Source organism: Mus caroli, unplaced genomic scaffold, assembly GCF_978045245.1.
Source record: "Mus caroli unplaced genomic scaffold, Mus_caroli_1 scaffold_3, whole genome shotgun sequence".
Taxonomy (NCBI): Eukaryota; Metazoa; Chordata; class Mammalia; order Rodentia; family Muridae; genus Mus; species Mus caroli.
In genome coordinates, this window is record NW_028227258.1 from 66,455,972 (window position 1) to 66,482,886 (window position 26,915).

Genomic DNA, 26,915 nt, shown 5'->3' on the forward strand with positions numbered 1-26,915 from the left:
CGGAGCTCCTGGGGAGTAACAGGTTGGTGGGCGGGGGAGAGGAGGGAGCTCAGAGCTCGGAGGGGCTGGGCTGCAGCCGCGCGTGTAGCTCGGCCGGCCGGAGCGCGATCCCCTGCGGGGTGTGCGAACCCGGGAGCACTGATCTGGACCGGGGTGAGTGAACCTGTCCGGAGCGAGGACACCTGCGATGCGAGTGGGCCCTCAGGAGTATGCTCGAGGGGCGGAGTAGAGGCATCAAATGCCCTCCTCCTGGGCACAGGTGCTGAGTTTAGGAGGAAGGGCGGTCAGAGTGCGGTGGCAGAACTAAGAGCTATCCCCTACTCCACGGTGTCAGAAGCGAGTGGCTGGGAAGGTGCCAGGTGTGAGGCACCTCAGGGTTAGGTTATTCCCAGGGCATACATGCATTTCAGCGCTACAATCTCTGGAGGTCAGGCGCCAGCCCTTGGGGCAGAATTTCTCTTGGAGACCAGCATGGGGGCGGGGGAGGGTTCATCCTATTGGAGCAAATGGAAGTGCCGCCAGAGGTTCAGAGACTGAAGTGATATCCGCATGTGCTGGTTTTGGGGGTAACTACCCCCCCCCTCCGCCCCCGTCAGTCCTTACTGGTCTCTGACACTCTCCTTCTGGCTTTGGAAATGCTGAGGTGTGGGATCATTCTCTGACCATTTGCCTACAGGTGAAAGCAGTTGCCAGTAAGACACTAAGGTCAGAATACGAGGGCACCCATCTCTTTCCTAGGTGTGAGATTATTTAAGGCTGTTTCTTTCTTTGCTTTCATGCCAAGGAAATTTTTTCCTTCTTCCTCTAGAAAGAACTGTGTGTATTCTACAAGAGAGGGGAATGGGAATGGAGAAGCATAAATCCCTGGACCCACATAATAGCTGAAAATGTTTGCTTTCTCGGGGATGTGAAACGAGGGTTGATACTGGGTTTCATATAGCCCATGCTGGCCTTGAACTTGCCATAGCCCATGCTGGCCTTGAACTTGCTGTACAGCTGAGGCTGACCTTGAACTGGTGGGCTGCCTTCTGCTCCCAGTGCCGGGATTACAGGTTTATGTCACTACACTCACCTAGAAATAGTCTTCTTTCTTGAGGCTGATGTAAAAATTTTTCCTCCCAGCAAATACATATTTCCTTCTTCTTTTTCTCTGTTACAAAGTAGTCTCTTTGTATCTTTAAAAAAAAGATTTATTTATTTATTTATTTTATGTATATGAGTATACTGTAGCTGTACAGAAGGTTGTGAGCCACCATGTGGTTGCTGGAATTTGAACTCAGGACCTTTGGAAGAACAGTCTTAACCGCTGAGCCATCTCTCCAGCCCTATATTTCCCTCTTTTTCTCTAGTTCTAGATTGGGGGACACTGGTGAGATCTGGAAGTGCAGCTAATTTCCTTGACCCTTCCCAGAATCCTCTTGATTCCCTGAAATCCTAGTTGGCATCCTTGATTCATGATCTTTGATAGACTAGAGTACTTACTAGTGGTGCAGAAACATAGGCAGAACTCCCCAGGAGACCAAAAGACTAGGGGAATTACACCTCCACATTCCCAGACCACAGACGAGGTATATGTTGGGCACCAGACAACTTCTGAGGTGAATTTCCTTGCCTTAGGCAGCGGTGGAAGCAGAGTCAACCTTAGCTTGGCCCCTTTGATGCTCTGTCTGAAGACAGTTGCTGTAATTGGGAAATAATTAGCAACCGCTATGTTTGTAGACAAAGCTGCCTACGTGTTCCTTTCATCCTGGGTATCTGGGAGTATGGGTCTTGCTCTGGGGCCTGCCCATTCAGAGATTTGCCTGATTCTAAGAGGATTCTGGCTTCCTGTGGTTCCCAGGCTGGCTTGGCTGCCTTTACCCTTGTGGGAGAAGAGGGGGGTAGAGCTGCTTCTCTTTGTACCAGGGAGGGGAGAACCAAGGACCTGGGAGCTGACAGAGGTAAGTGGAAGACCAGGAATGCCACTTTGAGAACTTGAGAGGGAGTGGTGGAGGGAGACAAAGTTCCTGTCACACTCTGGCTTGTCATCAAGTTCTTTGTGCATCTGTAACTCCTGTCTCCTCCTCCCCACCTTCCGCCACCTCCTCCAGAGGAGCCTCGGCCTTGGCATATAGGCAGGACAGAGCTTCCACTCTTGGTCTTGTCCCTCTGCCTTTGGTGGGAACCTCTCTGGTCTGCTTTGCAAGGTTCCAGTGTAGCCTTCCCGGCCCTCCCTTCTCTTTGCCTCTCAAACCAGTCCAGCGAGTTTGTAAGGGCCCAGTTCTTCATTGTGTTTTTTTACCCCCACTGGCCAAGCAGCTCTAGTTTGGCTCTCAGGTTTCTGCTTTTTCAGTGACTATGGTCTAGAGTCCACTTGGGGAGTTCTGTTTGGGCCTAAAGGAGCCTTCTTATCAAATGATAATGTCACTGAGTGTTCCGTTTTTATTTGATCATTTATTTGCTTTCTTGTTACCACTGAGATAGTTCTAATTGCTGTTTTGTTTTGTTGTTGTTTGTTTGGTTTTGGTTTTTGTTTTTGTTTTTTTCAGTTTTTTCACTTTCTAAATGCTCCAGTTATTTATTCAGTATCCAGCCTATCTATTCAGTATCCAGCATACTGCCTGGCCCTGTGTCTATCAGCCCTTCCTCCATACACCTGAAACCGCCCCACCCCCAGCCCCTACCTACTTCCTGCTAGAAGTCCAGGGACCCTGTCACTCCTAGTTGGAAGCCAGATGCGTATGGCTGGGCCAGAGGTGATGGAATTGGGGCAGGGCAGGCTAATGAGTAACTCAGGAAGAAGTGGCTGTCTGGTACAGGTGTGTGTCCTTTCTCCCTGTGTTCAGACAGAAATGGCAGAGGCAGACAGATGGCGCTGAATTAACTTCTGTCCTGGGCTTTTCCCAGAGTACAGTTGGTGAGAAATGCCCTGGGCATGTGCCAGGGAGGGAAAAGAGGGTCAGGCAGGCATCTGGTGAGAGCCCAAGCCCTGGACTTTACTTTGTTGGTCTTGATCATTGTTTACCTGCCTAGAGCTTATGCAAGGCCTCAGAGCTGCCCTGTTCTCTTGGCCCCACCCCACTGTCCTCTGTAACTGAAGGCGGGGAAGGTTTCGGGTTTTCCGTGTTGAATCATTTAGAGCTCTATTTTCTGACCCACCCTAAAGATCTCTTAGTCCTGTCCCCTGACCCAAAGGTCGTGGAACTGATAGTGATTGAGGTTGGGGGAAGGGGGTCTTTGGAACCTAGGGGAGTCATGGGTAGCACCCCTGCATTGTCTGGCCCTCTGGCCCAAGGGGTTGGGCACTTTGCTGTGCCTACACAGGAGCTCCTTGACCTGATCTGGAAGATCTGCAGATATCCTGACAGGGCAGAACTTTATCATGAATAAATCATGTGATTCTTGAGAGCTGGCAGTTTAGGTACACCTGACTATAAGATCAGGACCGAATAGGGCAGAGAATCCAGACCAGGAAGCTGTTACTAAGGCACAAAGAATGCTGTGAGTGAGGCGTCCACGGGCATATCCTTCTGCTGCTGGGAGAGTCTGCCTTGGTTTGGGATACAGCCTTTAAAAAGTATTTATTTGTATACCCCATGTATACTCCAGGCAGAGGTCAGCTGGGAGGCTTGGTCTTTGGCCTGGAGGAGTTTATTGTCTAGTGGAGGAGACAGAAAACAGTCTAATAAGCAAATGTGTGGAGGTAAACTGAGGTAAATCTGGGAGCGTATGCAAACGATGGAAGCTTTGCAGGAAATGGTCTGCTTTTCCCAGAGAGACAAGCACCATGCTGCCTTTTTCTTCTCTCTCTCTCTTTCTTTCTGCTATCAAAGCTTGGGCGGGCTTTCCCACATACCCTGGGCATTTTATTTTCCTCCGAAGCCCTCTTCCCTTCTGCCATGTGGTTGGATGCTGACCTCCACTACTGAACCTGCACACTTTCTTAAAGACAAGGCTTTCTCCTTTTTGCTTCTGGCAGCTTCTTTCCATTTCCCGCCTGCTGGCAACTGCTGAGATTGACAGTTTGTCTGCCCTATTGTTTCCTCTCTCAAACTCTAATAAAATTGTATTTAAGCATTCTTCTGAGGCCCATTTATAAATTCTTGTATTAATGAAACTTAAGAACCCAAAGACGGAACCTCAATTTTCTCAGCAACAATCCCTAGCTACTTAATAAGTTCAAGACCAGCCTGGGCTACATAGACCTTGTCGCAAAAAAAAAAAAAAAAAAAAGTTTACCTGTTATAAAATTGTTGCACATGAAGATGAAGAAGGCAAGCAGTCTGTTTATTAACCCCCTGTTTATAGTTTATTTTTTTATTTATGTGCTTTTTTTTTTTTTTTTTTTTTTTTTTTGCTTGTTTGTCTGTATGAGAGTGTCAGATTCCCCTGAACCTGGGTCCTCTGGAACGGCATCTCCAGTCCCTATTACTTATTTTTATTGAGACAAAATCTCACTGTGCAACCGATCTTGAACTCATGGCAATCCTCCTGCATCAGCCTCACAAGTGCTGGGATTTTATGTACATGATTTCCCAAGTGAGAGCCTTACTCTAGTTCAGCAGTTCTCAACCTTTCTAATGCTGTGACCCCGTTAATACAGTTCCTCATGTGGTGACCCCCCAATCATAAAATTATTTTCATTGCTATTTCATAACTGTAAGTTTGTTACTGTTATGAATTGTAATGTAAATATCTGTGCTTTCTAATGGTCTCAGGTGACCCCTGTGAAAGGGTCATTCAACCCCCGGAGGGTTGAGAACTCAGAGTGGTTGAGAACCACTGCTCTCAACCTCTCTGGAGGCTCTGCCTTCACAAACTTAAAAATTCTGTTAAAAGCTTGTGTGGGCTGTGTCCTGGAGGAGGTGCATTGCTTTCTCAATCTCATGACCCCAAGTGTGAATCCTTCTCAAAAAAGGGGTTTTCCTTTCCCATCCCTTTCTCCAGTTGGGAAGGGATAGGGATGCTAAGAATGCCCTCAGTACCCATCCCTCCCCCAAACCCTTTCTCCCTTGGACTCTGGCCCTCCTGCCCCTCCTGCCTCCAGCTGCCTGTTTCCTGGCTTCCTAGAGCTACTATTTCTGAGAGGGACCTTGCCAAGTTTCCTTGGCCAGGGCCTCTCAGGGAGGTTGAACTGGGTGCTATTGTTTTTCTGTAGGGCACACCTGAGGCTCCTCCTCCAGCTTGGTGCAGGGCTCCTGTGAAAACTAGCAGGAGGAGCAGGGAAGCTACATTTGTTGATGCTAATTTGCTTGAAACAAAACCTCCCTCCCAAGTTCCCGGAGTCAGAGCACACCTGGAACACATTCCATTTGCTGACTCTAAGTGTGAGCAATGTGGACCGGGGAGTTGGCCTGGAGATGGCCGTGGCTCTATCCTGCAGCCTGCCTGTTCACGAGTCCTTGGACTGACTGGCTCACTTGAATCTGTATTGAAAGGGCTAGGGATGAAGCTCTGTTTGGTAGAGTGCTTGCCTAGCATACATGAAACCCTGAGCTCCAGCCTGCATAAAGCCAGGCCCAATGGCTACCTTTGTAAGACCAGTACTTAAGTGGAAATACAAGGATCAGAAGTCCAAGGTCATCTGTGTAAAGAGTTCGAGGCCAGCTTTGACCACATAAGACTTTGTTTTAAAAAAGAAAGAATGAAAATCCTATTTAAGTCCTCCCTCCTCTCCGCCTCCTTCCTTCCTTCCTTTCCTCTCTTGGTGCTAAGGATTGAATCCCAGATCTCACAAATGCCTTACCACTGAATCACAACCCAGCCCAAAGTCCTTTCTCTGATAGGTAGTACATTTTTATGGTACCAAGTTCAGAAGGGACCGAAAGCAGTACAGCAGAGATCCCGGAGAGTAGAAATTAACTAACATCACTGTCCAGCCTTCAGTACCCTTACCCTAGAGACATCACCGTGGCCAGCTGGAGTATCTTCCCCAGAAATGGGGTGCCACATTTTATGATCTCTTTATTTTAATAAACTCTTCAGTAGGAGGTTTCTTTTTTCAAGGGAGTAGGAGAATGAGATAGTCAGGTTTTGGGGTCCACCTTTACTCGGTGGACCCATGGCGATTTGTGTTGTATGTGAAGATCAGAAGATTGTCTTCAAAGTCTTTTTTTTTTTTTTAGATTTATTTATTATATGTAAGTACACTTACACTGTAGCTGTCTTCAGACACTCCATAAGAGAGCATCAGATCTCATTACGGATGGTTGTGAGCCACCATGTGGTTGCTGGGATTTGAACTCTGGACCTTCAGAAGAGCAGTCGGGTGTTCTTACCCTCTGAGCCATCTCACCAGCCCGTCTTCAAAGTCTTAATAAGCCACAATTCTCAGGATTGCATCAAATGAAATGAATTATTTGAGGGGTGTGGGCCTCAAAGTATGTTATATGTTTCATTTTGATTTTCTTCTTGCTATGTTTGGGGTCAAACTCAGGGCCTTGTACACACTAGGCAAGCTGTCTACTAATGAACTACCTTCTTAGCCTTTTCAAAGTATCAGCATCACCCAGGAGAAGTTGCTGAGGAATGAAAATTCTTAGGTCCTTCTCAGGACTAATAAATCAGAAACTGGGAGTAGAAATGAAGGGACTCCCATACCCTTCATTTCTCCTGCTCAGATAAGATATGAGAGCCAGTTTCTATAGAAGGAACTGACTAGGCAGCCGGCTTCCCTGATGCTGGGTTTCTTCTTCAGGCTCTTTAGCTAAAGCTTGTTTTCTTCATCTTCTAGGAACCCTCCTACATGTGAGGAAGGCACACATGATGGCTGATCCCCGGGGCCCCGTAGACCATGGAGTCCAAATTCGATTTATTACAGAGCCAGAGGGTGCTACTGAAATGGGCACCCTTCGTCGGAGTGGGCGGCGCCCTGCAAGGGATGCAAGAGCCAGTACCTATGGGGTCGCTGTGCGTGTGCAGGGCATCGCCGGGCAACCGTTTGTGGTTCTTAACAGTGGAGAGAAAGGGACTGACTCCTTTGGGGTCCAGATCAAAGGGGGCAACAACCGGGGGTCCCCAGGTGCGCTGAGCTCCGATTCAGAGCTCCCCGAAAACCCCTACTCTCAAGTCAAGGGACGCCCTGCCACTTCTCGGAGCAGCACATCTGATGAGGAGCCCAAGGACTACTTGAATGGAAAACTGCTCCGTTCCCAGTCGCAAGCCTCTCTGACCGGGCTTGCCCTTATGAGTCCTAGTAATAGGAGTACCAGCTTGCTGGAACTAGCCCCTAAAACGACTTCTTCGATTAACACCATTGACACAGCCCCCTTGTCTTCAGTGGACTCGCTTATCAGCAAGTTTGATAGTCAGAAGGGGGGCCAGGTCCGCGGTCGCACTGGGCGCCGCACAAGGACACTTCCCCACGAACAGCGCAAACGGAGCCAGAGTCTGGACAGCAGGCTCCCACGGGATACACGTGAGGAACGAGAGCACCAGTCAGCCAACCACTGGACCCGCGGCACAAAGTATGACAACCATGTGGACAGTTCAAAGAACCCATCGCAGAAGCAGAGCCTGCTCAGCAGCTTCAGCCGTTCCCGTCAGACTCAAGACTGGGTGCTTCAGAGTTTTGAGGAGACACGGGATCCCGCCATGGTGCAGGTCAGATGCCATCCCTCCCCATTTCTAACCTCCCAGGCTTTTCATCAGCCCACAGACTCCTTTGCTAACTCACAAAACTAGGAGAGAAGGTCTCTCTGCCTTTTGTTCTCCATTTTACCTACTAAATAGCCACATACACAACATACTATCAAGGGTAAGATTCTAAGGAAAGTGGACGTGAGCATGGAGAGTTAGCCATTCTTCAGTCATCAGCAACCGCCAGTCTGCTAGGTCTGGCACCTTTCATAATGCAGGCTTGGAGGATATGGAAAGGTCCTTGGAGGGGCTTGGTAAAGACTGTGTTTTCTCTGATTTTACTCAGGGTCGTGACCAAGTGGGGAGCATCTTTACTTTGAGACAGACTTATGTGAATTCTAGAGCTCTGTGCATGTATATACTCTAGCAATCTGTTGGCGTCACTGACAAATTACTTAGGACATAGCTCACAGCTGGCTATTGAGAAGAGTCTCATCTGCCGCAATATCGCCGAGATCTAGCCTGCTTTTGGACTTTTTTTTCCTGCGCTGTTCCTCAGGCCTGAAGCATTCCTCATTCTGACAGTTCTGCCACCTCTGATCCATTTGAACCACATATATACTTCTGGCCTAATCTTCCCTCTCTTTCTTTCCTCTCCCTTTCCTTTCTCCTTGTCTTCATTTTTCTCTCCTAGTTCAAATCAACTCCAGACCTTCTCAGAGACCAAAGAGAGACAGCGCCACCAGGCAGTGCGGACCATGTGAAGGCCACCATCTATGGCATCCTAAGGGAGGGGTGAGTAGGGTCCACCCGGTGGGAGCATACACTTTCCTCCTGTCCCTCTGGCTTCCTTGCTTTTCCCTTTCCTCTGCTCACGCTTGCTTCTCTCCTTCCGTCCTCCAGAAGCGCGGAGAGTGAGGCATCTGTGAGGAGGAAAGTTAGTTTGGTGCTGGAGCAAATGCAGCCTCTGGGGGTGAGTGGCCTTCTCGGGGTCCCAGCAAGGGTCAGGGCCTTGAGGCCTCCAGGAATGGGGATGCAGGCTCCCTTCCCACCCCTTGTTTCTCAATACCTCGGGCAGATGGTTTCTCCTGCTTCTACCAAGGCCCTGGCAGGACAGGCCGAGCTTACCCGAAAAATGGAGGAACTTCAGAAGAAGCTGGATGAGGAGGTGAAGGTGAGGCTGGTTACGGGAGGGATGAGGACGAAAGGGAAGATGCCATTAGCGTTTCCTGGGGATGGACGAGGCGGGCTGGCTGGCGCTTTTGCTTTTTTTTTTTTTTTTTTTTTTTTTGAGACACGGTGTCTTACTGAGTGACTGACTATATCTGGCTGGGCTTAATTCAAAGCCCAGAGTGGATCTTCCTCACTCTGCTGGGATCAAAGGCACGTGCCACCATGCCTTGCTGGGCTGGGCTCTTCTATGTAGTAGGACAAGTACTGTCTGTATTATGTGAGACAAGAAGTCAGTCCTCATCCCAGCAAGGACTTTGAGTTTCTCTGGATCCAAGATGGGTGGAGCACATTGGAGATCTAACTACTTCCTTCTCATTTTCCCTAGGAGTCCCTATCTCGGGCTTGCTATTTACTGCTTATATAAAATAAAGCCTGAGAAACTTGCTTTCGTTCTCCGTCTGGTGGTGTATGTAGCTCAGTTGATAGAATGCTTGCCTTACATGTGTCAAGTTCTGGGTTCAATCCCTAGTACTGAATGCCACCAATCATGGTTGTCCTTGCCTGTAAGCCCAGCACTCAGGAAGTAGAGACAGGAAGATCAGGAATTCAAGGTCACCTCTAGGGATTTATCAGGCTTGAAGACAAACAGAGTTACATGAAACCATGTCTCAAAAAAATTACTTATATTCTATGTGTCTCAAATCTTTTTCTCGTCATAATTATGATGGCAACAATAACAGTAGATTAGTTGAGTGTAGTTTTTATGGCAGATACTGTCCTGGGTAATACATAATCTTGTCAGTGGTTGTGCAGAGTGCACTAGAACCTTCTCTGATGAGAAGTCTGAAGGTCGGAGGAGAGCGTGAGAGAATTGCTGTGACAGTAAGTGGCAGAGATGGAATGAAAAGATGCGGCCATTCTTCCCCTAAAACGTAGACCTTTTTATTTTTACTTTTGTTTTTGGAGTTGGCAAGGCTGGGTTTCAGAAGGACTGGCCCTGAACTCACTGTTGGCCAAGAATGACCTTGAACTTCTAATCCCCTTTCTGTACCTCCTAAATTTTGGATTACAGATGTCTATGACAATGCCCAGTTTATGCAGTGCTGGGGATGGAACCCAGGGCTTTGTCTACCCTAGGCAAGCACCCCACCCCAGCCCCACGCCCTTTATACATGCTTCTTCCCCTGCTCAGTGTTGCCCTGTACGCAGCTGGAGTTCAGCCTGTGCTGGTTTGCGTCCTCTAGTTAAGGAGAAAACAGTACAGGTTAATGGTTAAGTGGAATCAACGTAATGGGTTCAAACCTTGATTCTAGTAGTTGCTGGCTGTTTAACTAATCTTAGTTGAGTTCTTCGAGTATTCAAATCCTGTTTCCTTAACAGTAAGTAAAGATAATAATATATTCTTTATCTATTTGTTGCAAAACAGATTACTTCAAAATGTAACATCTTAAAGAGAATCACTTCTCAATGACTGATGCAGATAATCAGGGATAATCTCAGTGACTGATGCAGATAATCAGGGATAAGCTTAATTGTGTAATTTTGACTCCTGGTTGTTATTACTAGGACATTTAGGGGACTTAAGGAGGTTTGGTACATTGATTAATTGATTGACAAGATTTCAACTCTGTAGCCTAAACTGCCAAATTGGCCTGGAATTATTAGTGTGTCGTCCAGGCTAGCCTTGAATTCATAGTGATCTTCCTGCTTCTGCCTCCCAAGGCCAGGACTACAGGCATGTGCTATGCTACCATGCAGAGCTATACTAGATCTTTCTACAAGCTTTTCCTACTCTCCATGTCTCTTCCAGAAGCGGCAGAAGCTAGAACCATCCAGGGTTGGGCTGGAGAGGCAGCTGGAGGAGAAGGCTGAAGAGTGCCACCGACTGCAGGAGTTGCTGGAGAGGAGAAAGGGGGAGGTCCAGCAGAGCAGCAAGGAGTGAGTGCTCAGATGGGTCATGTGACATGCAGGTCACCTGGGTTAGCTTCAAGGCTTGGGCCTACAGGTGGGTCCTCCCTGGGCTGAAGGAGGCAGAGGGGGAGTCTTCAGAAGCGAAAGGAGCCAGGATTGGTTTTCTCTTTCCCTTTCTGTGGTAATGGTGATAGTGCGTGATCTGGAGATCGGTTACCTGAGTGTGCCAGTCTAAGGTTCTTAGTTTGTAAAATGGCCCTAAAAGTAATCAGCTACCTCACAGGATTATTGTGAGGATTTACCCAGTGATGCAGCAGGTGTCTTCTGTCTGTGAGTGATGTTGTTTATGTGACAGGCTCTGATGAGGGTTCCTGAGGTCCACCAGTGAACCGTACAGGTCCTCCACTCCAGAATCTTAACTCCCAGAGATAGGGAACAGCCAGTAAAGAAATGTAGTGTGTGAGTGACTGTAACACTTGAGAAAGTGGTGAGGACTGAGGTAGATGTAGGAGGGCCGGCTCACGTAAGGACAGCTCCAAGAACTTTATTTTTTTTAAAGATTTATTTATTATTATATCTAAGTACACTGTAGCTGTCTCCAGATGCACCAGAAGAGGGCTTCAGATCTCATTATGGACCGTTGTGATCCACCATGTGGTTGCTGGGATTTGAACTCAGTCAGGACCATTGGAAGAGCAGTCGGAGCTCCTAACCACTGAGCCATTTCTCCAGCCCCAGCTCCAAGTATTAATTGAAATAGTTGGGTATAAAAGTTCATTTAGGGCTGGCATAGCTGGTAAAGGTGCTTACCACAGAACCTAAGGACCCAAGTTCAGTCCCTGGGACACACAAGGGGGAGGGAGAGAACTGACCCCTGCAACTTGTCCTCTGACTGTCACACAGATTTCTCTCCCATACATATATTCATAGAAAACAAATAAAGAAAAAAAAAAGATTTGAATAGAGACATGGTATAGTTGGTGAAGTGCTGACGAGTTTGGCAAGGCCCTTCTCTCTCCAGCACTGCAAAGCAAATTATGAAAAGAATAGAGATTTAAAGGGAGTTTACATGAATCAACATGTGGTAGGTGTGTAACTGCCTGACACAGTATCCAGTGATGCTCTCTATTGTTAGACTTCAGAACATGAAGCTCCTGCTAGGCCAGGAAGAAGGACTACGGCATGGGCTGGAGGCCCAGGTGAAGGAGCTACAGCTTAAGCTCAAGCATAGCCAGAGTCCCGATTCTGGAAAGGAGAGTCTCCTAAAGGTAGGAAACAGGGTGTGGGGTGAATAGTCTCGGTTCCCTCAGCATCCCCAGGCCCGCTCGCCCACTGTTTGCCTGAAGTACAGAAAGCCGGTAGGTTCTCTCCAGTGCTTCTCCGTGTGCAGACTCAGAGGGAGTGTGAGGCGAGAGGCCAGAATGACAGTCTTCCTTTATCCTACGGGCAGCTTAGAGGGCAAGAAGCACCTAATACTAGACTAATACAAAGTATGAATGCATTTTCCTTTTGGAGGTGGGACTTGGCTAAGTTGTCCATTCTGGCTTGTAACCTGTGATCCTTCTGTCTTAGCCTTCTAATTATCAGGGTTAGATGCACATGCCACCCTGCCAAGCCTGCCATAATTTTATTTATTTATTTATTTATTTATTTATTTATTTATTTATTGCTAAATGGGTAAGTTACTTAACAGAATGAGTGAGTCCTAATATAACCTGTGATCCTTCTGTCTTAGCCTTCTAATTATCAGGATTAGATGCACATGCCACCCTGCCAAGCCTGCAATAATTTTATTTATTTATTTATTTATTTATTTATTTATTTATTTATTGCTAAATGGGTAAGTTACTTAACAGAATGAGTGGGTCCTAATATGACCATCTTGTTTCCACCTTCCTGATGTCCAGGACTTGTTAGACACCCGGGAACTTCTAGAAGAACTCGTAGAGGGCAAACAACGAGTAGAGGAGCAGCTGAGGCTGAGGGAACGGGAGCTGACAGCCCTGAAGGGGGCCCTGAAAGAGGAGGTGGCCTCCCACGACCAGGAGGTGGAACATGTCCGGCTGCAGTACCAGCGAGACACGGAGCAGCTTCGCCGGAGCATGCAAGATGCGACCCAGGCATGTGACAGGAACTGGAGCTGGAGGAGGAAGACACGGCCAGGGAATGGGGCTGCCTTATTAGTGTCCTTTTGAACTTTTCATGGTTCAAACTAGGAGCCTTCCCTAAAGGAGATATGTGAGATGCAGTGAGCAGCCTTGGTTAGGAAACCTACCAGGGCAGGGAGAGGCATTACAGGCCGTAAGTACCTTAAGGATGTGTGGCCAAACTCCATAGGGAGATAATGGAGGGAGGCTTGTTGCAGATGGCAGAGAGGTGAACTGCAGCTTCCGAGCATTGTACGTCTTCTGTCTTAAAAGTGAGCTTTGGGGCTGGAGAGACGGTTCAGCGGTTAAGAGCACTGACTGCTCTTCCAAAGGTCCTGAGTTCAATTCCCAGCCACCACATGGTGGCTCACAAACCATCTGTAATGGGATCTGATGCCCTCTTCTGGTGTGTCTGAAGAGAACAATAGTATACTCATATGCATAAAATAAATAAATAGATATTTTTTAGAACAGTGAGCTTTGCCCCCTGAGCCTCCTGGTGCTCATTTTTACCTTTCCTCAGGACCATGCTGCACTGGAGGCTGAGAGGCAGAAGATGTCTTCCCTCGTGCGGGAGCTGCAGAGAGAGCTAGAGGAGACCTCTGAGGAGACAGGGCATTGGCAGAGCATGTTCCAGAAGAACAAGGAAGAGCTGAGAGCCGCCAAGCAGGAGTAAGACCCTCCTGCCTTTTGCAGGGCTATTTAACCAACTCTTGTACCCTCTTGGACCCCACCCATGCCTTCTCTCTCACACTGACACTCGTGTTTCCTAAGCTGTGTGTTCTCCTTGAGTCAGTGTCTATGGCAGTGGCCTCCAGAGGGCTAGTTTCCATTGTCCTGTGAATCTCCCCTGTGTGAAGTCTGACCTTGATCTTCTATCCTTTGTTTAAAACCTTGCTGAACTCAGACTGCTGCAGCTTCGGATGGAGAAGGAGGAGATGGAAGAGGAACTTGGGGAGAAGATGGAGGTCTTACAGAGGGACTTAGAGCATGCCCGAGCCAGTACAAGAGATACTCACCAGGTTGAGGAACTCAAAAAGGTACTTGGTACTTGGGGTGTAGAGTGGCAGGTTGGGATGCTCTGCTGCCTCACTTGGGACCCCTCTGCCCACACTCGTGGGGCTGCCTCCATGAGCGTGACTTTCAAGCTTCATCCTAGCAGCTCAGGTTTGGGTTCACAGCTTTGCAGGACTGCTCTCCTTGTTGGTTATAGAGCTCTCTAATAAAAAAGGGCTGTCAACAGCCAGTTCATGGTACAGGCAAAAACTGCTGGCTACCTCCTATAAGACATCTTAGCTGAATATAGGTGGATTTGTAAAACTCCAGGGTCATTTTTGCAGGCTCAGAACCTTAATTTGGTCAGCACTGCAAAACCTGCTCTTTGAGGGGGAAATTCATTAACTATGTGATAAAAAACCAATTTTTTTTTAGAATGTCTGTTTATTAATTTACATTGAGAAATATAATCCCTGGACTGGGATGCTGGTATGCGCTTGGCTCGCTGACCTACTTGCGGAGACCAAGTTGTAATCCAAAGGCTATTTGGAAAGCACACAGCCTGGACGTGGTGCTCAAGGGATGTAGTGGATGATGTGCATCTCCCCAGTATCCCAAGTCACAGTTTTGCTGGCGGGTTGGTGGCACAACACTCCCAAGAGTCTCACTTCAACCTTTTTTTTTTTTCCCCTAAAAGTCAATCTTTTTTCATCATGCATGGATGATAGTTCATGCAAGAGTTATGAGGAAGTCATAAAAGTTAAAATAAACCCAGTTTCATACTCTTGGTGTTGTAGTTTATGAAGGATAGGGACACAGTTCATAGGTCGGGTGTGGTGGTTGCATGCCTTTAATTAGCATTTGGGAAGAAGAAGCAGCAGATCTCTGTGAGTTCAAGGTAAGCCTGGTCTACATAGTGAATTCCAGGATAGCCAGGGCTCTATAGAAAGACCATGTCTCAACCCCCCCTACCCCAGGAAAAAGAACCTCTCCACAAACAAAACAAAACAAAAAAACAAAAAAAAAACCCAAAACACCACCAAACCAAACCAAATCAAAAAAGAGCACAGCTAATTATTTTTGGATGACATATAATGTGTTGTTGTGAAGTTAAAAATACCTATTAATATATTAGCTGACATGACACAGCTTGACACAGTCCTCCAGGAAAGCTCATTTATCATTATGCCTCAGGTAGGAGGTATATTTTATCAAGTATTTAAACAACATATAGGTTAGGGACGCAGACGAACCCAGTCCGACACAGACGAGGGAGTGGCTCTGTTTCTTTGTCTTTGTAAGGGATTTTGTTAGTGTCTACATTATAGTCACTGCATATTCTGTGACCCTTTGGTCTTATTATTTCTAAATTTGAAAAGTGTTAATAACTAAATAGAATAGCTACTTATAGTTAAAATTATAACTAAAGAGAACCATAATTATATTTTAACTGCCCTTTAAAAAGAGGTTTAAGATGTATTACTGTTTACTGTGCTATAATTTTGTGTTTTGGTTTATTTATTTATTTATTTGGCAGCCAGTCTTATTTTATAAAATTTTATACTATAAAATTCCTCTTTATTTTTTAATTTTTTGGGACAAGGACTCACTAGAGAGACCAGGCTGGCTTTGAACTCACAGAGATCTGCCTGCCTCTGTTTCCTGAGTGCTGGGATTAGTGCACCACCATATTTGGCCTACAATTCCTCATTTGAAAGCAGACAGTTGGTAGATTTTAGACTCTTCATGGTATTGTGAAACCGTCACCATTCTCTAGTTACCACCATGTTGTAATGACCCCAGAAAGCGCCCATGCCCATTGGTGCTCCTTCCCTATGTGTCCCGAAAACTTTGTCTCTCCAGATTTGCATAAGCTGAATATTTCACATAATTGTAATTCTATAATAATGGCTTTTTATTTATGGATTTTTTTCATCTGGTATAGTCAAGATTCAACGGTGTGGTATCAAAAATCTTTATCTTTTTGTTTATGTATGTGTGTTTAAGTTTTTTGAGATAGGGTCTTATGTAGTCCAGGAGTGCCTGGAACTTGCTCTGTAGCTGAAGATGCCTTGACCACCTGATCCTCCTGCTTCTGCCTTCTGTGTGATGCATTATAGGCATGTCCCATCACACCTGGCTTCATCCAGTTTTACGGATGTATGATGTTCTATTCATTAAAATTTAAGGACATGTGGATTGCTTCTGGGTTTGACATACAGTGACTGATCTTGCTGTGACATTTGTAAACAAGTTTTTGTGAGAATTGCCACTTTTATTAGGCACATTACTTGAGCATAGTATTGCCTTGTCACGTGATTAGCCTGTGTTCAGCTTTTTTGATTATCCCCAATTGCTCTCTAAAGCAGCCTTATCATTTATATTTCTTTCCATCATGTGTGAAGTCTTATTTTCTCCACTTTCCAGAACTTCATTATAGCAGTCTCGCCACTGGGTTTTTCTTTTCTTTTTTCTTTTTTCCCCTTTCTAGGAGCTTCGACGCACCCAGGGGGAGCTTAAAGAGCTTCAGGCAGAGCAGCAGAATCAGGAGGTGACTGGGCGACACCGGAACCAGGTGTTAGAGAAGCAGCTGGCAGCGCTGAGGGAGGAGGCTGATCGAGGCCGAGAACTGGAGCAGGAGAACCTCCAGCTACAAAAGACCCTGCAGCAACTGCGGCAGGACTGTGAAGAGGCTTCCAAGGCAAGGGGAGTGGGCCCAGGGCGCAGGAGGTGGAGGCTGAGGGGTCAGGAGGGCTGAGAAGTCAGAGGCCCTGAAACTTAACCTATCCTGGGTATGTACTGAGGAGCTCGGGAGACTCCTGTGTGTGGGGAACAGCAGAACTTGGCAGGGTGGCTGCATCTGTGTAGGGGTAAGATTATCAGGAAGGTTCCTGGCTAGGGCTACCCCTCTATCCCTAGTTCCTGTGAGCTCTTAGTGGGTTCTTGGGTAACCCTTTTTCCTGGAGGTAAATGCTTCCCCATATGAGCCCCTCGGTCTGAGCCGATTCTCCCACCTGCCCGCAGGCTAAGGTGGCATCAGAGACAGAGGCCATGGTGCTGGGGCAGCGTCGGGCAACCGTGGAAACCACACTTCGGGAGACACAAGAGGAAAATGACGAATTCCGAAGGCGAATCCTGGGTCTGGAGCAGCAGTTGAAGGAGGCCCGAGGTCTGGCGGAAGGTGGGGAAGCGGTGGAGGCACGGCTTCGGGACAAAGTGCATCGGCTGGAGGTAACAATCTTGTCCACCTTGGGGTTTCCCCGCTCTCCTGCCCTCCTCCTTTCTCAGTCGTGTGCCCTCATTCACTGCAACCCTTCTGTACTCAGCTTAGAACGCCCCCATGTGTATGTGTCCATCAATTTTACTGCCAATGTGTACTGCCCTTTTCCCTCACCGTATGTATCTATTAAGCTTAGGTTTCTTTTCTGAACTGATTTGGTGTGAATGTTTCAAACTCTGCGCTGGTATTTTTGTCTCCCACCCTTTGCTTGTTCTGTGCTTTGATTTATGAGGCAGTTTGGATGTCCACTTTTTTTTTTTCTTTTTTTCTTTTTTGAGGCAAGATCTGACTATGTAATCCCTCCTGGCCTGGAACTCACTATGTAGACCAGGCTGGCCTTAAACTCACAGAGGTCGGCTTGTGTCAGCCTCATAAGTTCTAGGACTAGAGATGTGTGTGTCACCACACTCAACATTGCTTCAGCCTGAGTTTTCCCTTCTCTCAGCCCAACCTTCCTCCTCTCCCACCTCCCAGGTAGAGAAACAGCAGCTGGAAGAGGCTTTGAATGCTGCCCAGGAGGAGGAGGGGAACCTGGCAGCAGCCAAGCGGGCTCTGGAGGTCAGGCTAGATGAGGCCCAGCGGGGGCTGGCACGCCTTGGGCAGGAACAACAAGCTCTGAACCGGGCCCTAGAGGAAGAGGGGAAGCAGCGGGAGGCTCTCCGGAGGAGCAAGGCAGAGCTGGAGGAGCAGAAGCGTCTGCTGAACAGGACTGTAGACCGACTCAACAAAGAGGTGAATATGGGTAGTGTGGACCCTTAGGAAGGGGTGTGAGCCCTACAGAAGCTAACCCTGGAGGTGGGTCAGGATGTATGGCACTACTTTTTCTCAGATAGGAATGGACCAAATTTTTCTTTTTTAAAAAACTTTTAAACTTTACTATTACTGTTTTCTTGTTTGTTTGCTTTATGTTTTTTTTTTTTTTCCTTTCTGAGACAGGGATTCTCTGTGTAACCTTGACTGTCCTAGAAGTCATTATATAGACCACAGCCTGGCTTTGAATTTACAGAGATCCAACTCCCTCTGCCTCCCATGTGCTGAGATTAAGGAAGAGCGTGTGCCACCATGCTTGGTCCTTATGATATATCTGCCTATGTGGGGGCTTATATGTGTGCATATGAGTGAATACAGTACCCCAGGAGGTCAGAAGAGGAAAATCAAGCTCCCCGGAGCTAGAGTTACAGGCAGTTTTTGAGCTGCCCGATATGAGTGCTAGAAACTGAACTCAGGTCCTGGAAGAGCAGTATGTACTCTTTTTTCCAATCATTAATTTATTTATTCACTTCACTCCTGATGGCAGCCCTATCTCTCCTCCTAGTGCCCCTCTCACACAGCCCCTTTTGCCATCCCTTCTTCTGAGAAGAGGGAAGAGGGGGAGGTCTCCCCCCTGGATACCAACCCACCCTGGCACCTCAAATCACTGCAGGACTAGACACATCGTCTCCCACTGGAACTAGACAAGGCAGTCTAGTAAGGATCCACAGGCAGGGGAAAAAGTCAGGGTGAGCCCTGCCTCCAGTTGTTGGGGGACCCACATAAAGACCAAGTTGCACATCTGCTGCATATGTTTGTGGTGGGGAGAAGCCTATGTATGCTCTTTGGTTGGTCAGTCTCTGGGTGTACCCAAGGGTCCAAGTTAATTGATTCTGTTTGTCTTCATGTGGAGTCCCTGTCTCCTCTGAGAGGACAGTTATGCTAGGCTTCTGTCTGTAAGCAAGACACACTATCATTAATAGTGTCAGGGATTGGTGCTTGCCCATGGTATGGGTCTCAAGGTGGGCCCCTCATTGATTGGTCATTCCCTCAGTTTCTGCTCCATCTTTGTCCTTGGATTTCTTATAGGCAGAACATATTTTGGGTGGAAGGTTTTGTGGGAGGTTGATGTTCTTATCCCTCCACTGGGAGTGCTGCCTGGCTATAGGATGTGGCTACTTCAGGCTCTGTATCCCCTTGTGCTAGGAGTCTCAGCTAAAGTCACTTGAATAGACTCCTCAGAGACTCCCCATCCCAGGTTTCTGGCATTAGTAAAGATTTAAATTGCAGGGAGAGCAAAAGAGACATAGTAACTGAGGGTTTGTGGTAGTTTAGTCAGCAGATTTTCTATCTTAGAAGTATATCTTATAACTTGAGTTTGCAGAAATGTGGTCATTGAAGATTTACTTAGTGTCAGCCACTTTATAGGTATTTTAAATCATTAACATAATTCAGTATCAACTCAGCAATGTAGGTGATGTTCTTATCTCATTTTATAGACAGGAAAATGAGATCAGAGATGATAAGTAAGGGCTAAAACTACAACATCCAGATATTTGAATATAGAACGATTGGCCATTCCAGGGATCTAGACCAGGCAAGCTAGAGAGAGCTGCTTGGCAGAGCAGAAGCTCTTGGAAGCTGGGTCTAGAGAAGGGACAGAGCATTGGTTACAGAGGTGCAGTGCTGACAGAAACCTTTTCCTCTGCTTTTTAGCTGGAGCAGATTGGGGATGACTCCAAGCTAGCCCTGCAGCAGCTCCAGGCTCAGATGGAAGATTACAAGGAAAAGGCCCGGAAGGAAGTAGCCGATGCCCAGCGTCAGGCCAAGGATTGGGCCAGTGAGGCTGAAAAGAATTCAGGGGGGCTGAGCCGGCTTCAGGATGAGGTAGGAATGTAGACAACAGGAGCCTGTCCAGGGCTTTGAAAGTCTTTGCCTTCTCACTGAACCTATGGCTGGAGTGCTGGGCCCTAGGCTCCTGTGGAACCACAGACGAGGGCATCCCTCTCTAGAGCAGCATCCCTCTCTAGAGCAGCATCCCTCTCTAGAGCAGCATCCCCATCTAGAGCAGCATCCATCTCTAGAGCAGCATCCCCATCTAGAGCAGCATCCCTCTCTTGAGCAGCATCCCTCTCTAGAGCAGCATCCATTTCTAGAGCAGTGGCTTTCAGCCTCTGCTGCACATTAGAGTCACCCAGGATGATTTTTAAAAATATTTTTTGCTTTTTTTTCCCTGCTCTTTTGAGACAGGATTTCTCTGTAACTCTGACTGTCCTGGAAATCAGAGATTGTGTGCCTGTCTCCCGAGTGCTGGGATTAAAGGCATGCACTGCCACTGCTAGGCTGAGATTTTGAAAAATCTTAATTCTAAACATCATCTCATATTACTTAGATCATAACTTGGGACCTAGAATCAGTAGATATTTTTTTGTTTGTTTGTTTTGAGGTAGGGTCTTAACTATGGCTGGCTTTGAACTCACAGAGATCTCTTTGATCTCTACCTGCTGGGAGTTAAGGCCTGAAAGGATTGATACTTTTAAAAACTCTCTAAATAGGCACAGTTATGCCTGCCCCCCAGTAAATCCCTCACATGATTCCCAATTGTGCAGAAAGTTTTAAGACAATAAAGAAAATGAACTAATAGTGACTCTTCCATCAATACTCTGTCATTAAGCTGTGGTCCCAGCCTGGTTCTAAAGAGTGTCAGTAGTGAAGTATTTCTCCCCTTGGGCAGAGCACACCCATCCCCCATATTTCAATTAGGCTGAGCTGTTGTGTGTTATCTTTGGGTCCAGCTGCAAAGGCTGCGGCAAGCCCTGCAGACATCCCAGGCTGAGCGGGACACAGCCAGGCTGGACAAAGAGCTGCTGGCCCAGCGACTGCAGGGGCTAGAGCAAGAGGCTGAGAACAAGAAACGCTCCCAGGATGACAAGGCTCGACAGCTGAAGAGCCTAGAGGTAAAGCTGCCGGACAGGCTAGGTAGGACAAAGGGCTCTGGCACAGTGAGACTTAAGTGGGGAAAGGAGCCAATTTATTCCAAGCCTTTCTCTGTACTAGAGAACAAAATTTGAGAAACCACAACTGATGGTTTTACTAGGTTACAGTGTTTTAGCAATTATGAACTAATTAAATGCAGATACTAAGAAATTTATAGATGTGCTGAAAATTTTTGATTTTTGTCCTCTGTTGCATTTGGACAGTGATAGCACTGACCTTCTAGACCTGAGTTCTGCATGTTGTCTAGAAGTGAGGAGTGGCTTTCCTCCCTTAGAGTGAATGGTAGTCTTCAATTTGCAGTACTTGGAAGTGAGAATAATAGCAACAAGGGTATATTGCACTGTGGGTGTGGCATGTAAGACTCATCTCGTCCTCTGTGTCACCCTGTGTGGTAGATAGTCTCGTCTCCATTTTACAGATAAGGAAAACTGAGTCACAGAGATAAGTAACTTTCCAGTGAAGTGGGTTTAGTACTAGAAAGCAGTAGGTCTGATTTTCAGGCCTAGGTGATTGGCTAAAATCTATGCTCTTAGCTTCTACCTGGTACTCTGTGGCTTGAATTTGCTCCACACTTTGGAAATGCCGCCTGAGCCCTTCCATCTTGGCTTCTGCTGGGAGACTTAAATTTCACTTTGAGGTTTTCCATTAGGGAGATAGTTCTCCAAGAAGAAATAGCTTCTAGGGTTTGCCTTCCTGGTCGGCAGAGGGCGCTAGCTCCATGGCAGCATTGAGCAAGCTCAAGCATGGACTAGAAGGGTTCTGCAATAGAACCAGCGAGAAAAGTCTGTGGGGCTGAAATTTTGATGAGGCTTTGATCTGGGTTTGCCATTCTAGGGTGCAGAATTGGAGACAGAATTGACCTTTTGTTCTCCCGCCACAGGAGAAAGTCTCACGGCTGGAAGCAGAGTTAGATGAAGAAAAGAACACTGTGGAACTGTTAACAGATCGGGTGAACCGTGGCCGGGATCAGGTGACTCCTCCTGACTCCTCACTGTGCCTTCTCACTGTAACACCCAGCTCTGTCAAAGACAACTTAGCTCTCCTGTAATCCATAACCTGGACAGTTCTGGCAAGGCAGAGTCTGCTTCAGGCTCTCGTCTGCTTTGGAAAAGGTAGACTGTTTCCTTAGGAGGAAGGAAGCCAAGAACTGGAGTCTGGGGAAAGGGTCCCGGTGGCCTCAGCTGCTCTAACCCTAGTGAGGACTTTGAATTCAGGAGTGCTGGCTGTGGAGTTTCCAGAGCCATCTTTTACATGGTCCCTCCCATTTGAATAGCTCTAATCTCTTCTTTTAACTTGACACCCAATCACTTTTTATGTTTTGTTGTTGTTGTTTTTGAGACTTGGTCTCTCTATAGGTCTGGTTGACCCTGGAACATGCTATGCAGAGCAGGCTGGCCTTAAACTCATAGAGATCTGATTGCTTTTGCCTCCAAGTACTGGGTTTAAGGGGTGCACCACCATTGCAAACTTCCAAACATTCTAAACTTTAATTTATAGTAGTTCATCCCTTGTCTCTCTTCCCATATCCCTATCCCTATCATAATGCAAAATGCATTCAGTCCAATTTCCAAAGCCCCTATTCAGAAGTCCAGAGTTTAAAATCTCTTCTGAGACTCAAAGCAGTCTTTTAATTGTAACATCGATGCCCACGTCTGGAATCCAAGGCTCATGGTGACATCATCTGGCTCTAATAGTCTCAGGCAGTCTTTCCCCTCCAGATCTGCGACCTGCAGCACACATACTTCTCTCATCAGCTCCTCTGGCTACCTCCATCTTTCTACTGAAAATGTCCTGCATGTTCCCAGTACTTTAGACATTTTCGGGTCTTCAGTGCAACTTAAGCTTCACTTTCACAGATTATGCGGTAGCCTTTCAGGGCCTCTTGCAGGAAATCTAACTGATTTACAGGGATACAGTCCATCATCGTGAGGCAGCTTCATGGCAGTGGGAATGGCTTTCTCAAATCTAGTTAGGCCAGGGAACACTGAGAGAGGAATGCTGGATTCTAGGTTGAGAGTTCTTAGTCACCTGAGAATTTGGGGGACTCGGGGTTCAGAGTGTCCCCCAGGAATCCTCTTCTGCCGATTCACTTTGCTGGTTTAGCCTTTGTCTTTCCCAAGTTTGATTCCCTTCGCCCATCCCTAACAGGTGGATCAACTGAGGACAGAGCTCATGCAGGAGAGATCTGCTCGACAGGACTTGGAGTGTGATAAAATCTCCTTGGAGAGACAGGTGAAAAGGAGTCTTGGGAATAGAGTCAGGGGACCAGTCAGAGGACCAACTGGAACGTTAACCATGGGATCTTCCTGACTCTCACAGAACAAGGATTTGAAGACCCGGTTGGCCAGTTCAGAGGGCTTCCAGAAACCCAGCGCTAGCCTCTCCCAGCTTGAGTCCCAGAATCAGCTGCTGCAAGAGCGGCTGCAAGCTGAAGAGAGGTGACATGAACCTGTCACCCAGACCTCTCACCTTCCCTTTCATTCTCTGGGCTTTTTTTCTCTGGGTCTTCCTCTGTCCTCCATCTCACATCTGGCCAACCTGGCCTCATCTTCAGGGAGTCCCTCTTGGTCCTGATAGAGAGTAGAGCTGTGGAAATTCTGGGGTGTGAATGGCTTCTGTCTTCCTGGATCTTCCCCATCTAGTGGTGAAGCTCAGGACAGAGATGTCCTTGGAAGTAAAGACTTCCTTAGCAATAGCAACAGCCATAGAGCGCCCATCCCTTCCTTCTTCCTCTTAGAGAGAAGACAGTTCTGCAGTCCACCAATCGCAAACTAGAAAGGAGGGTTAAGGAGCTCTCCATCCAGATTGATGATGAACGGCAGCATGTCAACGACCAGAAGGACCAGGTGACTACATGACACCCAGGGTTCTCTTAGGCCAGATGAGGCCACCATCCCCCATGAGTCTTCCACACTTACATTTTGCTTTTGGAAGGACAAAGATTAGCTCAAGAGTAGTCATGTCCTCTATTGAGTGTGCTGGTTTCTCTAAGTGTTCTATGTTCATTACTTCATTGAATAGCCTTTGTGTTGTCCTTGTGTGGGGTGCATATGTGTGTGAACATGAACAAATGTGCACATATGTTCAGAGGCTGGAGAACAACCTTGGGTGTTATCCCTCAGCATATTCCAGCCTTTTTTTTTTTTTTTTTTTTGAGGTAAAGTCTCAAAAAAAAATTTTGGAATTTGCCAAATAGGTTAAGGTTGTCTGGCTGGCTAGTGTACCCTAGTGAGATTGAATTTAGATTCTATGCTTGCATGGCAAACATTTTATTGTCTGCACTATCTCCTCAGCTCCTTAACCCTTCTCAGAAATTTCCCTGAGACTGGAGAATTTACACAAGGTCACAGTGTGAGTTGGGGAGGTGGAAGAGTGTATGGATTGTCTGAGAGTCATTGCAGGGGAGGTCCCAACCCTTGGTAGTTGATGCTTTTCTAATGTGCGGACATGGTACCCTGCTTAGCTAACCCTGAGGGTGAAGGCTTTGAAGCGGCAGATGGATGAAGCAGAAGAGGAAATTGAGCGGCTGGACAGCCTGAGGAAGAAGGCACAGCGGGAACTGGAGGAACAGCATGAGGTCAATGAACAACTCCAAGCCCGGATCAAATCCTTGGAAAAGGACGCCTGGTATGATATGGCAGCCCTTCTGTACCCCCTTTCTGCACCACGCTCTTGGGGAGTAGGGAATGGTCCCTCCCAAGCTGGGGAAATATGTAGTCCCTTATCCTGCCTAGAAGTCAGTATGGTTAGTTCTTAGTATCTTAGCCTCTGTCCTTCACTTTATCTTCCTAGGTCCCTGACTAGCAGGAGACCATGTGAGTAGTATTAGGTCTTAGAAGAATGACTTCTTTAGTGCGAAAGTGTGATTGTCTCAGTCTGTTCCTTTTCTCTTTGACTCAGGCGGAAAGCTTCCCGCTCAGCTGCTGAGTCAGCCCTCAAACAAGAGGGGCTGAGCTCTGATGAGGAGTTTGACAGCGTCTATGACCCCTCATCCATTGCATCACTGCTTACTGAGAGCAACCTGCAGACTAGCTCATGTTAGCTCATGCTCTGCTCAGGACCACAAACGTGCTTGTGGTCAAGACTCTCCCAGCCAGCCCTGCTCTGCTCTGCTCTGCTCTGTCTTGCCTGCTTCGGAGTCTTTTTTTTTTTTTTTTTTCTTCCTACAAGTGATCCAATTCAGACTTAAGACTGGTACGGGTCAGAGTGATGGTGATAAACATTAGCAATGAGCTGATGGGTGCACTTGTCCTTTTCACTGGAGGAGTGGGTGTTTAGTCCTGCTGAGTCAGTCCTTCCTATAGGACCTCTCCAGCATCCCTTACAGTGGGACTAATTAATGGTCAGAATATACACTGACTGGGACTGTGAAGGACAGGAAGGGATGGATATTGCCATGTATGTAAAGCTTTATTTCTTTGATATTTAACCATATGGCTCAGGGAAATACCCAATGTTGTTCTGCTCCCTGGATCCCCACAACCGTTTCCCCTCCCACTCTGGAGCAGGGAGGGAGCATTATGGGTAATGGACATGCAGGCATGGCGCTACCCACTTCTCAGATTCTTCTTTTTGCACAGTCATAGGTCCTAGCATCTCTTCAGTTGCAATATTTTTGTTTTCCCCCAGTCACTGGGACCAGGAGATCGTTTGTCTTTCTTTTCCATCCCTGCCTTGCTGCTTTACTCTCAGTGCCTTACAGTGTGAGATGGATGAGGATGCTGTTCTTGCCTTTTATAAACCTGCACATTCATACCTCTCCAAAGACCAGCCTTTCCTCATTGGGGGCCCTCAGCCTGTCCTCCTACCGCAGTGACTGAGCAGCTACAGGCTGCTCTGCCAACCAGCCCCTGGGAGAAGGGCTTTGATAGGCCTGGTAAGGTGGTGGGGACTGGTTCTGCTCAGGGTTTCCATCTTCCTTGCTCTCTGTGACTGAGGATGCTGCCATAAGGTGGTTGTACCTGGGAACCATGGCAACTGTTGATACATGTTCTAAAGTCCAAACATCTAGTCCCTGTGGCCTCCTTATGGCTTCTCGGATGTGCCCAGCTTCTGTGGGAACCAACAGATCCTTGCTTTTCTCAGGAAATGGGCCCTGATTCAGAGCTTTGCCTGGGGTTGGAAGCTGACTCTCAGTAGAGATGGGAAGGGGTCATGGAGAATGTATTCCTCCTTTGAGTTTTGGGGTGTGCCAAGCTCTGGTGGGTGAAGGTAATGGGGATGGTTTGCCTCTTATGTCCAAAGTAAGTTCTGGTCTCATCAATGACATGTAATTTCATGATTTAAAAGAAGATATTCTGCAAATCAGATATTTTCTCCCAAACCAGCTTTGGTTTAATTTTAAATTAAATATTAAAACTGGCATATCTATATGAAATTCTTGTCTTCATTTTTTCTGGTTAATTTGAAGGCCTACTCCAAAAAGTTTTTTTTTCTTATCTTTTTTTTTTTATGTGTGTGTGTGTGTGTGTGTGTATACACATGTGAATACTACATTTGTAGAGGTCAGAAAACAACTTTTGAGAGAGAACAACTTTTCTCATTTTCTACAGTGTGAGTCCTGGGATTGAACTCAAGTTGTCAGGAGGCTTGGCCACAGGCACCTTTCCCTGCCAAGTAGATCCAATTCCTAGAGTCCTTTAAACTGTACATTAAAATGAGGCTTTAGCTCATTTTTTAGAGGTCTCTTGTGGCTGATCAGGGATCTAGGAAACAGACTACTTGTACTAGAACCATCCTGTCCTAAGAAGCTCTGGGAATAGCACAGAGCTCTGTATTTGTTACTTGTCTGCTGCTGTAATATAAAACAACAGCCAAGACAGCTTAAATAGAGAGGTGTGGATTTGAGCCTACAGTTCCAGAGGGGTAAGAGGCCATCACCATCATGGTGGAAGGCAGGTAGAAAGGCGATAGCTCAGATCTCAAACCACAAGCAGGAAGCAGAGAGCAAAGTAGGAATGGTGGGAGTCTTTGAACTCTCAAAGCCTGCCGTAGTGACTTGGTTGTCCAGCAAAAGTACATTTCCTCAACTCCCCAAAAGGTACCTCTAACTGGAAACCAGGTATTCAAAAGACCGAGCCTGGGGGTCTGGGTGGGGGAACTTT

At 47.0% G+C, this 26,915-nt stretch overlaps 1 protein-coding gene across 3 annotated transcripts; it reads left to right on the forward strand.

Annotated features, from left to right (window-relative positions):
• The first annotated feature begins 30 nt into the window (after positions 1 to 30).
• On the forward strand, positions 31 to 26,188 carry Cgn (cingulin). 3 transcript variants are annotated; one of them, XM_021158058.2, is made up of 21 exons: positions 31 to 153; positions 6,713 to 7,581; positions 8,252 to 8,352; positions 8,461 to 8,530; positions 8,636 to 8,731; positions 10,541 to 10,668; positions 11,777 to 11,909; positions 12,549 to 12,761; positions 13,312 to 13,460; positions 13,696 to 13,828; positions 16,276 to 16,485; positions 16,809 to 17,015; positions 17,539 to 17,796; positions 19,531 to 19,701; positions 20,610 to 20,771; positions 21,692 to 21,781; positions 22,960 to 23,043; positions 23,131 to 23,249; positions 23,549 to 23,657; positions 24,275 to 24,438; positions 24,712 to 26,188. In XM_021158058.2, the coding sequence occupies exons 2-21, from the start codon at positions 6,742 to 6,744 to the stop codon at positions 24,851 to 24,853; spliced, it is 3,579 nt and encodes a 1,192-aa protein (XP_021013717.1). In that variant the 5' UTR covers positions 31 to 153; positions 6,713 to 6,741; the 3' UTR covers positions 24,854 to 26,188. The 3 variants fall into 3 exon arrangements, with proteins under 3 accessions (XP_021013717.1, XP_021013718.1, XP_029331224.1); XM_021158059.3 differs by having other exon boundaries at positions 8,660 to 8,731; XM_029475364.2 differs by lacking the exon at positions 31 to 153 and adding an exon at positions 1,855 to 1,940.
• Positions 26,189 to 26,915: the final 727 nt, after the last annotated feature.